This window comes from Sardina pilchardus, chromosome 24 (genome assembly GCF_963854185.1).
Source record: "Sardina pilchardus chromosome 24, fSarPil1.1, whole genome shotgun sequence".
Taxonomy (NCBI): Eukaryota; Metazoa; Chordata; class Actinopteri; order Clupeiformes; family Clupeidae; genus Sardina; species Sardina pilchardus.
In genome coordinates, this window is record NC_085017.1 from 15845702 (window position 1) to 15860701 (window position 15000).

General features: G+C 47.8%; 1 protein-coding gene across 2 annotated transcripts in view; it reads right to left on the reverse strand.

Annotated features, from left to right (window-relative positions):
• The window catches only part of angpt1 (angiopoietin 1), a 48752-nt gene extending 35926 nt beyond the window's left edge, over positions 1-12826 (reverse strand). For both annotated transcript variants that reach the window (XM_062529763.1, XM_062529762.1), the window contains exon 1: positions 11515-12826. In XM_062529763.1, coding sequence (XP_062385747.1) covers positions 11515-11973 — 459 coding nt within the window. In that variant the 5' untranslated portion in view covers positions 11974-12826. The remainder of the gene's footprint in view (positions 1-11514) is intronic.
• Positions 12827-15000: the final 2174 nt, after the last annotated feature.

Sequence of the window (15000 nt, forward strand, 5' to 3'; positions counted from 1 at the left end):
TGGTAGTGGCGATGTGGATGTTCACTTGTTATGACTATCAATATACTGCAAATGGATTTCTCAGTTAGTCTAGACATGGATTATTTTGCCATCTCCAAATGACGACATTCAAATTACACCCTACGAGTCAGACTCACTGTTCGCGTCCTCCTGTAATCCTGCACCTAATGCATTAAAAACCGGATGCTTTGCTGTCTCAACGTCTTATCGGTCCAACTCTATTAAGCGGCTTTAGTCCCAGTAATGCAATCCCTACTGGCAGTTTTTAGTTTTGTTGTGAAATTCATGACTTATGACTGATGCACTTTGCCCTCTGCATCATTCATGTGAAATCGTGGGGACAGAGAGTAAATATTTCTCGGCAGTGCTTGCGCACATGACTGTATATTTGTTCTAATCCTCGAATTACGGCCGCCCTCTTATATCTGGGCAATTTCGGGCGAGTTCAAATAGCTCCCTCCCAATTAATTGTGTGTTATCTAGATGTATGGGAGAGGAAATGCAACCAGTCACCCAAGACCCCTGAATGCGGAAATGTAAACAAGTGGCAAAACAATCGCAGACCTGCACCGACCCCCAGTACCAACCAGCCTTGAGTTCAGCTCTCCAAAAAACAAAAAAAATCCCTTTCTGCCAAATCCTGAAAAGCACATGGGACATTTTTCCACTGGGCAGCCTCCTGGAGGGGGAACAAGAGAACTAATGACTTAGTAATCCTGCACGACTTGGCATTCCATCTGCGCATCTCGACTAGATGGATACCACAGGATACCCATGTTGAAAAACACCCTTTAAAAAAAGCGCTGCTGGCCTCTCAGCCCACAAGACTCAGCGCAACTTTCAGCTCCTTTAATAATTTGCAGAGGCTCGCTTGCGTCAGGACTTAGTTATGAAGCCCCCATCCCGAGAAGCGGGTGACCCCACACCATGCCTCATCTCGCGCCCGTTGGGGTGTGCTCTGCTCTGGGCCCTTTGAAGACCCAGAGGCGGCGCTGACAGCAGTAGTCATCATCTCCGAACCCGTGCAGGACACACCAGAGAAGTGCAGAGTATAGTAAGACTGCCAGAGCGGTGGATGGTGGGAGCGGAGGGGGCTGTCAATATACCTTCACTCTCCTCACGCACATCCAAATCTAATCTTCTCCCATGGACACAAGAGAAGACCAGATGGGTCTGTGAATTCCTGCACAGGAATTCACATAACTTTGAGTAGACCGCAGGAGATGATGATGACGATTCAGTACATTTCTATTTCGCGTGGGGCCTTCTCACAGGGACCCGGAGAGATCCAACTGACGTGGCGATGTCACACTTCTTCATCTTCAAAACTGTACATCTCAAATAAAACTTGAGTGATCTGACCACAGATGTGAACTAGCCAATGCAGCAGAATGAGATTTCAGTTTTGTTATGAGCTAAGGCCACACAGCACTGCGGCACTTATGACAGTGTTAAAGTAGTCAGGCAACATCTCCCTTTATCGCTACCCACTCCAAACAGGATTTACTGGGATAGACAAGGTAGATTAGATTCTCTGAATTCAATCCCAAGCGAAAAGGAATAATACAAGAAAAAAGAAAAAAACTCAGCCCAAACATTCTTGTATTTTCACATTTAAACAGAAAAAGATGTGCTAAATTAAAGTGCTTTGATGCAGGTTTATGGGAAAACAAAGGCCTTAAATCTGTGTTGCTGGACAGAAAAAGGCAACAGACAAGGAACCAATGAATTTGCACCGGTTTTCTAGGAAGACAAAATAGAAAACACAAAGCGCATACACTGCTGGAGTGTGTCGGTAATTTCATTTGCCAAATCAATTCACACATCTAAATAATCTACATCCTGATTTACACGAGACAAGTCTTTGCTTCAAATGAGATGGCAATGGAAAAAAATCTAGATCAAATCAGACCATTTTGCAGTTTACAATGTCTTAGTTCTGCTCTGTTGAGAGTGCTGGAGTGCTTATGTAGATGAAACGCAGCACACCCGGCCAGAGCCTCAGGTCTCCATAAATCTCCATGACCAATCTCCAGCAACAAGTAAACTACTGTCTGGGATCTGCCACGGTATCCGTTGCCCTGCTGAAATACCCTGCCCTCTGTGCGCACAAGAAAACGAGAAAGGGAAAGAATGAAGGGGTGCAGTGGAGGGGTAGAGAGAGAGAGAGAGAGAGAGAGAGAGATGGAAAGAGATGGAGAGAGAGAGAGAGAGAGAGAGAGTAGAGGATACGCAGTGCTGGGTTGCTGTATCCCCTCTCCTTTCATCTGTCTGGGTCACTGTTTATTTTTGCTTTTTCAGACTCAAGTGCTGCAAAAGTGTGTATACACACAATGACAAGCAGGGGGGAGATCAAATGAGTTTAGACAGCATACCCTCAATGACATGTGACTGTAACAACAATTAACCCCCCCTCCCCCCAAACACACACACACACACACACACACACACATACCTCAGACCTGCACACGCATTTAGAAACTCACCCAGAGCCTCGGTCACACAAAGTGAGAAAGTAGCCAGTTTTAACCCTCCTTGTGGTACGGTGTTGTCACAATATTCAACTTGTGGTATAAATATCTGTGGTGCACGGTCTCAGCTAATTATACCCTTGGTAGGTGCATGCTGCACCACCCAGCAGCAATATACACCAGCGAGTGTGGATAGGTTTCTCTGTGGGTGGAGATGGATGGAAAATTACTGGAGATGATGGTTATTTGCACTCGCTCGACCCCACATGAAGAAGCCACTATGGGAGCAGGCATCTTTTCGGAGGTCATCCAGGACGACCACAGAAGCAGATCCTGTCCATGCTTACGAACAGACGCACTCACTCGCTCGCTCGCTCGCTCTCTCTGCTAATGTCCAAACACAGGCGTGCCAGATCAACTGGAGATTAACCCCGGAGGCCCTGTCCAGACCTTCAGTCACAAACATGGCGTGTTAGCCTGCTCTGTAATGACATTAAGTACTTGGGAACTGATGGAAGTTTCCTCCTGTCTCTCATGGCGCATCTGTAGAAATGATGGCGCAGCTGATGCTTGCGGAAAAAGATCCCTCCGGATCTGTTATTTACAATCTTACAAATCGGAGATTAAAAATGACCCTCAAAGAACGGCTCTGAAGATTATGGTCAAACAAATCGGCTCTTACGTAACACTTGCTTCACATTCTCCTAAACAATGGCAATTTTCAGACCTGTTTCATGAAATGGATATTCGTGAGAGTGCAACGCATACTCTTGAGAAGGGGTAACATGGCAGACCAGCGGCAGCTATTATCTTCCTTAACTACTCTTTCCAGGCCAGAGCTTCACCTCAAGCGTCTGAAACCTTCTACCGCGGGGGGTAATTGGGGTGGAATTGTGTAGATTGCTACTATAATGGGTCTGAAGTGTTGTTTCTTCCTCTGATAGCATAATGTAGATTGACCTTTGGCCTCTTCCCTCTAAAAGCTCCAGCACCGGCTGCTGTGACAGAGACAGAGAGAGAGAGGTAGCGGGGGTAAGGGGGGTGGGGGGGCGGAGTGGAGTGGAGTGGAGTGGAGTGTAGGGACTACTCGATGGCCTATATCTACATCTTCAGCAATTATCTGCAGTTGGTCCTGACAGCCACACCCCGGGTATTGTGAGGAATGTGAGAAGGCTGGCCGAGATCCCAGACGAGCGGGACAGGGCTCTGGCCACGGTTCAGACGCTCTCCAGGGCCCGGCGCTGGGTGTGAGGGGAGCGGAGCGGAGCGGAGGGCAGGGAGGGTGGAGGGTGGAGAGTGTCACGCCGAGCGCAGAGCCTGGCCACTAAAGCTGCGCTCCGACACTCTCGCCACTCACTCATAGAGTCACATGCGCACGTAACCTACACACGGATAAGTGTTCTGTATGCTATCCATGCATGGTGAATATATGAAGGGCGTACTGTACACACACATACACAAACACACACACACACACTCACTCACATACAGTACAGCCATGCCATGAGTTCTGGACGTGTCTAATTTGTCTTGCTCTGTAACACACACTCTGCATATGCACCAGCTGTAAAATCTGGGGTCCTGGCAGGACTATGTACACACTATGTACTGTGTATGATTTGCCAACGTTTCCATGATCATATGACAACTGCACTGGACACCATCACTGCCACAAAGCTAACTGCTACTGCCACGCCAATATACTACACAGTTTGCCACCACACAGGCAAAGTGTAGGAGAGATCATGTCCTCATGCTCCAAAACCACATATGTTCTTGGATTTGGTATGTTTCTACAAGATTGTGACCTCACCATTTTATCTTTATCGTAATTTATAGGCTGCTATGGAGTGCTGTATTGTTGCTATATTTCGGGAATCTGTGAAGGAACATAAAACAGCACAGCTGATATAACAACTCCTATAAGGACCAAGACCTGAGGATATGATAACAATACCCACAAATCTCCCTCGCTTTCTTGTTTTGCTGCCCGCCTCAATCTCCCCCTCCCCTCAGTCAGTGCACTGCAAGGCCCTTGGTGTCTGCTTTCTCTACATTTTGTTGGGTCATTTGTACGTTTCTGTGCGTTTTGTGTTAGCTGTTTGGACATCCACTCTCTCGTCAGCTCTTCCATCCATTCCATCTTCTCCATGCATTCCTTTAGATATGAAGAAGCTGAAGACGCTACACTCATGATGAGGTGAAATGATGTTCTCTGTGTCCCTATCCAGGCCTTTGGCAAGCAACTGGACAAAATCTACATATACAGTATATGAGAAACCCAGATGTACATGTGAGTGTGTGTATGCTAAAAAAGAGGTACTGCTTTGAAGCACAAGAACAAGGATGATAAAGGAATGTGACATCACTATAGCCTCCACTTCCCTATGACAAAAACGTGTCCACCAAACAACCCTCTTATCCGTGGGATTAATAAATGTCAGATAGAGATTATGATGGAGCTAAGAAAATAAGCATCAATGGGGCAGGAAGATGGTGTGAGCTCCAAAAGAGATTAAAAACAAGACGTGCGACTCAGCATTTCATTCTTATTTATTTCGCTCTCTGTCCGGGACTGAAATAGCTGAGTGCACAGTCTCATGTCTCCCCACGCTATCTGTCCCCCGAAAGATGAAAACACGACTGAGAGAGTGCAGCTGTGACGACTGGAGACTGGGGATTTGGCGGTGCAGGGTGGGGGGGGGGATGGGGTGTTTAAAAAACACTGCCTGTCTTGAAGGGACCCATAAAGTAAAATGTTGAGACACCGAGACAAACCTTCTCCAGAAGAGGCCTATAACATGAAACATGCAGGCCCGACACCAGGGACTGACACAAGTGCAATCACCCCCACCAAAAAAAAATCCCGCCCCCCACCCCCAGTTAAAGAGGACAAAGTCTCAATGACTACGAGACACAGGATGTGGGCTATAGTATGTCTGAGTGATCGTCTGCACGTGTGTCTACCGAGTGAGAGATGAATCACTGATAAAATGAAGGATGCACACCTGCTCGGCTGGGTTTGTGTGGATTGCACCAGTTTGGAGTGCTCTCTATACGGCGCAGAAGAAACTGAACCGGTGCTCCACTGCTAATGTATACATCCAGCTCTGTTTTTACTTTGCAAAGCTGTCTAAATCATTCTAATTCTCCTTCCCAAAAACAATAGAGACCATATCCATTCCCTCCAGGAGAATAAAACTCTCAAACAGTCCTTTTTTCCGGCGAAAAAGGGGGATCAAATGGACTCGCCACCGAGACCTGACCAATCCGACTTTGCGATGTTATCGATGACTCTGTTACCTGAAAGGCATACGGGAGCAGTGATTTACAATACCTGTGGTTATATAGCGGGAAGAAAAATGACAACCATTACAGCAGCAAATACACCCGAGGGCGTGCGGAAAGCCAAACGCAGCTCAGGAAATTCTCAATTTATCCCGCGCTCACTCTCACTCTCTCGCTCGTTGAGTTTCGGCCCGTGAGCAAAAACGTCAGGAACTAGGACAAATGGAATGCTCGACGCACCTAACAAAATACGAAAATATAATTGCAATTAAATCTCAATAAATCCTGTGCGGAGAGAGAGAGAGAGAGAGAGAGAGAGAGAGAGAGAGAGAGAGAGATCTCACTGGAGGGTGATTCATTAGAGAGGCGCAGGAAATTTAACCGCACGTCCGAATGATGCTGCTCACGTAGGGAGAAATCCAGAGAGACCTGTCGGTTGACTCCACGTGGGGAAAAAAATTAACTTGGAAATTATCCCGACCATTCATTTGGTTTCGTAAGCCTGAGGTATAGAGTCTAGGGCTCCCTGTCTGCCCTTTATCAAACACCCAACACCAGAGCAGAGCTTAACGACCCTGTTGAAATATGAATTTGTGGTGGAAGTGAAAAAAAAAAAAATGCAGGTCAGAAACAAAGTGACTGACCATATCGAGAGTGACAAACCCTTCGGGTAGCCCCTGGTTCTCTGTTTTTTCCCCCAGACCGGAGAAACGCATTATGCCGTGCTCAGCTTTCACATCCACTCGGGGATGGAGTGGCACTGCCCGCTAATGGCTTTCCATGGCTATTCCCCTGATGTGCTAAGCACAGAGCTCTGTTTTCTTTTAAGCCCCTTGAAGGGACGCGGGTTTGAGCAAATGGACTAGTACTGGTGAGACTGGTGAATATCTGTGTGAGTTTTGAAAGTGAAACAGAAGGAAAGTGAGAGAAAGGAAAATGAGAGAAGAAAGAAGGAAAGGAAGAATTAGTCAGTAAGAAACAAAAGATGCAAGAAGTAAGAAATATAATAGAGAAACTGAGACAGAAACTCATCACTATTTTTTTTTGTTTTGGGATGCTCTGAAGTGAATTTATTTGGCTTTTGTTCTTTTTTTGGGAGAAAAACAATAAACAGTAAAGCAAAGCTGTTGCTGAAAAAAAAAGAAGTACAGATAGAAAGAGAGACACGAAGGGAGCGAGAGGGAAACAGAAAGGCCTAGAGGAAAAGAAAAGAAGAGCCTCTGAGTCTGTTGACCGTCCCTCCTCCTCCAGCACTCTCCCCTCTCGTCCCCCCCTGCCTGCCGCCATTTTGATTGTTAGTTTTGGCCCACGCTATCAGCAAAAACAAACTTTGATACAGAGGAAGTCACCCCGAAAATAGACCAGGTCTTTGCCTGGATGCACAGGCATGCTGTGTGGGCCTCAGATAGCACCAGTTGGAAGGTGGAGTTGAGGATGGGGAGGGGCGGGGGTGGTGGTGGTGTGTGCACTGTACCCTTCTAACCAAATGCATGTTGAAGGGGAGCAAGGAAGCTTTCAGAAGCTGTCCATGTCAGGCATACAGATTAAACTCAAGGTGTTTACCCAAGCCATCACCACCAGAACTAGAGTCGAAAGGCAGAACAATGAGGATTTCACAGACATATGGACCAACCCCCCCCCCCCCCCCGCCCCCACACACACACACACACTCTTGAATCCCCCTCCCTTCCCTAAGCCGCTGCATCTCAGTTTTTTTGGCACGAGGCCCTTCCTTTAGAAACATGAGCCTGAAAAGTCTCCTCCAGACACAGAGAGTGTGAAGATCTATCACTTCCCCCCTCCCTGCGGACTCCCACATAGACTCATGGCTTAGGGAGGCCGCCTGTCCCAACATGGACTGCACTCAAACTTTTAGAAGGACGAATTCTTGAGGCTCGGACGTGCAAGCATGCACACACACGTACACACACACACACACACACACACACACACACACACACACACACACACACTCACTCTCTCTCTCACACACACACACAGATAAATCTGCACAGTGGATGTGCACACAGATTTCCGTTAACAGGTATTGTTTGAAAGCATACAATTCAAAGATTTACTTTTAGATGTTTGGCTAAGTGCTTTTAAACTCTGCCAGTAATGGTTCCGTAAATGGGACAAAACCAGTTCTTAAACGTCTCTTTCATTTTGGCATGGCCAAAAAAGAAGCCAGAACAAAAATTTGCAGGGGGTACTTCAGAAGGCCAGTTTCCTGAAACAAATGATAAAAGATCAGACGCAATCCAGCTAAATTCTTCTCTCTGCGCCCTGGCAGCCTCCGTGGTAATCCCTGGACAAACAGAAGCCACCTTTGACTGGTTAAGAATGTTATCTGTGCCTTCTCTCCTCTTCTGAACGGAACAGAATTCCTGCGACTGGACCGCCGGAGTCGGACAAAAGCCCTGGACAAACGGCCCCATATGTCGGAGAGTGTCCCGAGACACAGCGGTGAGAATGAATGGCCTCTGTGCCAGTGTCTGTCTGTCTTCAGCTCGCCCGCCCGGGGCCTTGGTCAGTGTTATCTGGACATCCGTCTCACACCGCTGGGCAGGGAGCAGGTGATTAAGATTGATGGGCATATCTGCTGTCAGATGAAATATGTTAATCGTGTCCTTATGTCTCCCCGCATTAGGCTAGGAGCAGAGAATTAGCATGGTGCGATTTGAGGCTATTGAGTAAGATGCCTTGCGACTTCCATCCCTTCATGCTTTAAATCGAGCATTGGCTCATTATGTTTCGTCGCTCAAAAGCTTGTTGCCTGTTGCTTTGGTGATTAAATATTGCTCTAGTCGCTGCGAGGACAACGCCAGGACCTGGCGGGGGTAGAGGAGGGATCGCAGGCGGTTTGTCCTCTTTGTTTTGAACTACAGCGAGATGAGAAATGTTCGAGGTCCATAAAGACGTCCGGTTTGTGGAGCTGAAGAAGGCATTACGACATCGGTGCTGTTGGCAGATGCCTTCACCCCCTCCTCCCCCCAACCCCCGTCCGCCTGCCGAGCTCCCCTCTTTTCTTTTCTCCTCGTTTGAAAAGAGGTTCGTCTCAAAGCCTCATTAGGCCAGAACTCAGTCGGCAAATGCCCTCAGAGTGTGTGTGTGTGCGCGCGCGTGTGTGTGTGTGTGTGTGTGTGTTTGCGTGTCCGTGTGTTTGCTTATGTGTGTTTTTACAGCACTGACGGACAGATGGAGTCTACTGAACAGTGTGTGTGTTCGGTCAGGCCTCTCGCTCAGCATGCTGGTCCTCCCCGCAGAAGATGAAACATTTCATCATCCCTGAAGTACATGGTAAACACTTTGGTGTGAAAAACTAAAACAAGGCTTTAAAAAAAAGGGGGCCGTCACAGTCACAGACCACATCACTAACTCGAGCTGACGTAAGGCTTTTAGTGGGCCCTGCTTTATGGGTTCAGATATACAATATGTATTTCAGTTTGCGTTAATGCAGTTTTTATCGGCCAGAAAAATGTTCTCTCAGGATGTTTGAAGCGCTAAGATAAGATACCGTGCGAGGCATGTGTGTTAAACTTAATGAACCCTCCATACAGTACATCTCTTTTTCATTCAGAATTCTATGTGTGCCTGATGTGAAGATATTTCAGGTTTGCTCGCCAGGAGTGTACAGTTGTTTTTTATTATAACAGCCCTATAGATCACCTTATTTCACAGGGCAATGTTCAAATCAGAAGCACGCACAAGGGGCCACTCATATGCGCACATACACACCCACACACAAACAGAGAGAGAGAGGGAGAGGGGCGAAACAGAGAGAGCGAGAAAGAAAGAAAGAAATGGTGAGACCTCGTAAGAACATGTCCAGCAGCACCAGCACCATATAAGAACATAGTCCAATGTACTTACATGCCAAGCGTGAAGAACAGTGGGATACAGTTAGTAAGCACAGTAAGCTTAACAACAATTGACAATGTTGAGGGTAATTAATTTTGGAACCCAGAAGTAATCCATCTCACTGAACCATTTGGCCAATTACCCTGTTTGTGCCAGCTCTGGACTAAAATAAATAGCTGTGATTAAGCAATTAATCACAGCATGGCTACTAGTCCATTTCAAGGAAAAAACCCAATAATACAGAGGAACGTAAACATGCAAAGGCCTCAGAGCATTTAAGTGAGTTTGTTTAGCACATGTATTCATTTCAGAGATAGGCTTGTCTCTTGGAGACAGCTTGTCGCAAAGCTCAAAAAAAGCAGTCTAGTTGCCAAATGCAACGTCCGCTGGATGAAGGCCTTTATTAAATCACTTTACATCTTAGATTGTGCTCAATGCATGTTAATTCTCGTTGCTATGGTAAAGCTGGAGTTAACAAAGCCCAAACAAAAGATAAATAGATAGAGATCCATTTATTAGTGGAACATTAACTGATTAAAGGGAGGCTTCTCTTTCCAAACTCCCATTATGGGAAAAGCATGGCTTCAAGCATCAGGCTGTCTGAAGGTCAGCCTTGCTCTGCAGCTAATAAGTGGAACTGTAATTAATTACCATGAAGTGCATTTCGTCGTGTTTGCTTATTTCAGGAATGATTCGAATGTGATTGTCAGCAAACGCAGCTTTGCGCTGAACATGTTCATTTCTGTCGCAGCGTGAGTGGCTCGTCAGGCCAAGACAAACAGCCCCGACACCCCTTATCACAGCCTCACAGTTTACGGTGCCAACAGGGTCTCCAAAATGAAGCCAGTGGTGCCTGTTCAAACCCCAGCGATATTTACATTTTTAACACAATCTGTCTCTCGCACTAAAACATTCAAGTCTGCTGACTTCTTGTCCTAAAACTCCAGACGTTAAGTCTCTCTTGCTCTCCTGCTCGCTCTCTCTCTCTCCCCCTCTCTCAACTCTCTCTCTCTCTCTCTCCCCCTCTCTTTCTCCTCTTCTCCTCTCTCCTGTTTTAGTGGCTATAGCCCACATTAGGGAAGCTGAAGCTCTTCCCCAGCGCTGTCTCGGGGGTATTGCACTTCCTGTCATTAAAGAGACAGCATACTGAAGGGGTCTGGGTGACTGACAAATGGCCACTACTGGGCTCTGCTGTCCAAACCAGACCCCACATCTGTGCACTCGATGAGCTGCACAGAAGCACATTATCCCCCTTTTCTCTGTTCGCAAGGCACACCGCCGACATGGCACAAGTAACGACGACTTGTAGGATCGCTGAAGCTGAGAGAGCAATGGAAGGTCACCAATCTCAATTCAGATGGTGAGTGTAAGATCCTATCTCAGAATCAATTATTATCTGGAGCAGAAATGACACATTTTGAAAAGATTTTAAGTAAATATTGTCTAACGAGGCTCTGTTATTTCTGGAGTTAACTCTGAAACCCATTTTAGACAACCCGTTGCAACTTTGCAGCAACTCAAAGCTCAGAGGACATAAATTAATCTCTTTCACAACACACAGGCTTCACATAACAAAAACAATGGCAGTCCCAGGAATCCCATCCTCAAATAAACCAGAATTGTCTATAGACCTCAAGCACGCACACACACACACACACACACACACACACACACACACACACCGCAAACTCTCTTTATGAACAAGCAATGAAGCTAATCCTTAGGCAAAGACAGCGAAGCGAAACCCAGACCACAATCTCTATATCACTTCCCCCTTTTTGCCGTGTCACAACCGCGTTTAATCTCCCTCCGAGATCTGGACTCGCACCACATATGGGATCCATACATCCACTCTTGCGGCCGGAGCAGCCGATAAGCGCGGCGTCTCTCTTACCTTCTGCAGCCACTGGGTATAGTTCTCCATGACGTGCTCCAGCTGCTGGATCTTCTGACTGGAGAAGTCGGGCTCGGGCGGCGGCGCGTCCCTCTGCAGGGCGTTGGCGTTGTACGCCGGGGTGCCCGCCTTGGACTCCCGGCACGCGGAGCCCCCGGGACCCCCCTCGCCCTCGGGCAGGATGAAGGTGTAGGTGCACTGGCCGTGCTGGACGCGGTGGTAGCGCCGGCTGCTGCTGCTGCTGCTGCTGCTTCCGCCACCCTCACGCCCACCAGCTGTGCTGCCGCTACTGCTGCTACTGCTGCCACTGCTGCTGCTGCTGCCACTGCTGCCACCTTTGCCCACCGAGGTCGCAGTGGTGCCATCCGCGCTCCTCTTCTGCTCTGCCACTCCGCAGCTGGCGACCAGCAGCAGGGCTGCCAAAGAGAGGAGAGGACACACAAACCTGCGCCAAAGCATGTCTGCAACTGACGGGAAGGCTTTTTTTTGCGAAACAAAAATAAAAACACAAAAAGAGGATAAAAAGAGTTCTTGAGGGTCAGTTTTTTGCCGGTTGTGACCTTTGTGTGATCTTCTGTTCTCGTGACGTCTATCTGTTGGAGTAGAAGTTGTCCAGAGTGGTCAGGGTTGGAAAATTAAAGGGCCACCAGGTAAGCCCCAGCCGTAGCCTTGGAATGCTGGACGTCCGAGTCCATGCTGGACCTCCTAGGGAGAGAGTGTCTTAAGGGCATCGTTGATCCGGTCACGCACATACAGACACACACGCACACACACACATACACACACACAGACTTCACACACTTCCTCTGGCAGGTAACTCACACTCCAAACACAACCCTGCTGCGTACAAGACACAGTCCTGCTCCACAGACCTTGCGGCTGGCCTGGAGGACTGGAGGCGTTTTGAAGGCTCCTTTTTTTCCCCCCTTCTTCTTCCTCGGGAAACGGCACTGCACGTGTTGCCCAGTGACAGCGTGTGCGCACCCTGTGAGGCACCGAGGGGTCGGCTTGGTCGCGGGTTCTCCCTGACGCACGGCACAGGCAAACCGGAGCGCACGCAGACAGACAGACAGACGAGAAGTTTGTGTTGTGTGTGTTGTGTCCCGTACGAGAGTGTGCGCGCGTGTGTGGCGTCAGACCTCCCCTAGTTCCTGTTGTTGTCCTCCTTCTCTCTCTCTCTCTCTCTCTCTCTCTCTGTGTCTTTCGCTTTCCCTCTGACTCCCAGTGAGAGTGAGAGCGAGTGAGTGGGTGAAGAGCTGCTCCAGGCTTCCAGCACACTCTGAGCCTGCCCCTTGCACAGTGACTGCAGAGGAATGTGTGTGTGTGTGTGTGTGTGTGTGAGAGAGAGAGAGAGAGAGTGTGTCTGTTTGTGTATGTGAGAGTGAGTGAGTGAGCGTGTGTGTGTGTGTTAGAGGGAGGCAGCACACAGGGACCCCAGCATAGAGGATGTGCTCAGCTTGTGAGGATCGTTTTACAGGCTCTCTAACCCTAGGCTTGTGTGGTAGCCCTGTCCCTGTACACAGAGTCTGATCAAGCTGTTCTGACACATACACACACACACACACACACACACAATCATTATGGACACACATACCCAACATATACTATATTCATAAATGCATAATTACCCACACCAATGTATGATTCATGCTTGTACACATTCATACACACAAACAGAAAAATGCATTCAAATATAAACTTACTGTATGTCTACTTCACACCTTCTGAGTCCTTTCATGTATTATATAGCTTGAGGCATGAGTAGACAGGCAATGAGTAGAGAAATGCACTTTTGTCAAAAATTGCTGCCTGCTGTTATCAAAAAATTCTAATTTGGCTCCCAGCAATAGCCAGATGACATTAGCTAACCCCGCTGGTTACCATGGAAGTGAGTAAGCGTTTCTCTGGAAAACCAACCAAAATGCAAGACAAATGTGCCTCAGACAGCCTAGTTGCATCACCGCTGCCGACGGAGTTGATGGACAGTGTGTTACTGTGTGTGTGTCTGTGTGTGTGTGTGTGTGTTTGAGTGAGAGAGAGAGAGAGAGAGAGAGAGAGAGATTGTGTGTCTGTGTGCATTTGTGGGAGGTGTGTGCCTGGCAGGATATTGCGGTGAAAGGCTCGGGGTGATGGGTCAAGTCCCAATTACGGCCACTGCCATGACGTCGTCTAGCCCGGTGAGGCCCTGAACGACCAGATAGGGACCACGTCCACCCCAGCCCTCCCCTCCCCTGCGGGTCTGCTGATATATGACCCCTAATGGTGGGTGGTTTTAAAAATGTGAGGGGGTGGATGGGGTGAGGGGGGGGGGGGGGGGGGTTCGGTTTCACATGATGGGTGACAGAGAGTAGTGGTGGTGGCTGGTGGGTGGACGTGGGGGTGGTGCTCGGGTGGGGGTGAAGCTGGTGTGAGAATTAATGGCGAAGGAAACCCATGATAACAACCCCAAAATAACCCAGGCTACCAAAGACAAAAAGCATGCGCAAACATTTGTCCAAAAAAGCTGGCTCGCTCGCTTCGAGCGCGTGCTGACGCACTTTCCCAATCCCCCACCCCGTCGCCCGTCGTCGTCGCTCGGAGCCAGCGAGAACGGCGTCTGTCACGGGGCCATATCCCGCCGAGTAAACACTGATGTGAGGGAATACGCCGTTCGATATTTCGTCATGTGGCGGAATCCTATCTCTCAAGAGTGCGTAATGCATCAAAAAGAACAAAGGGAAACAAGCTCGCCTGCCACCACCAATTACTCGGCCGTTCAGCTCCGTGACATGTTTTGGGAAGGCCTACAACTGGAGAGCCTGAGTCAGGGTACAAAATAGATATTTTGATTTTTGCTAAACCCTTTGTAGAGGCTTTTTTTTCTTTTCGAGAGTGACTGTGTGAGTTGAGATCTCAGAGACCGGTCCACCTCACACACGCACACACACACACACTCACACTGCCTTTTTCTTCCTAGCAGGCTATTCTGTAACAGTAGCTGCTCTAAGAGGGGAAATGCCCAAGCAGTTTGTATTTACAGCAACTTAATAGACACGCAATCTCTGATCACAATTCACACAGGAATGTAAACATTTAAAAAACGGGAAGAGTTAAGGCTAGAAAAAAAAAACAGAGGAGAAAGTTTCAAATGTGAAATAAACAAGACACCCTTGAAAAGGGGTCATTTTGCCTTCTGACATAAGGTCACTACAATTCCTGTCATAAAACATGGTATGGAGACTGTCTTCTTTCAATGAAAACATAAACTTGTCCTACATCTAGCTAGCTCCCTGATTGCTTAAGCACGGAGGACTTTATCATCCTTGTCCTACTTTCCATGTTTACTGATTCACATGGCCTCACAAATAAAAACTCAAATAACAAACTTCAGGCCTCAAAAATGGCTTATATAAAGCTTATAGCAAATGAAAAATTCTGTACAGTAAAACGGCCATACTTGAACACAAAGAAAAGTCTGGTTGCTATAGGCACGGAGGCAGCCCGCAC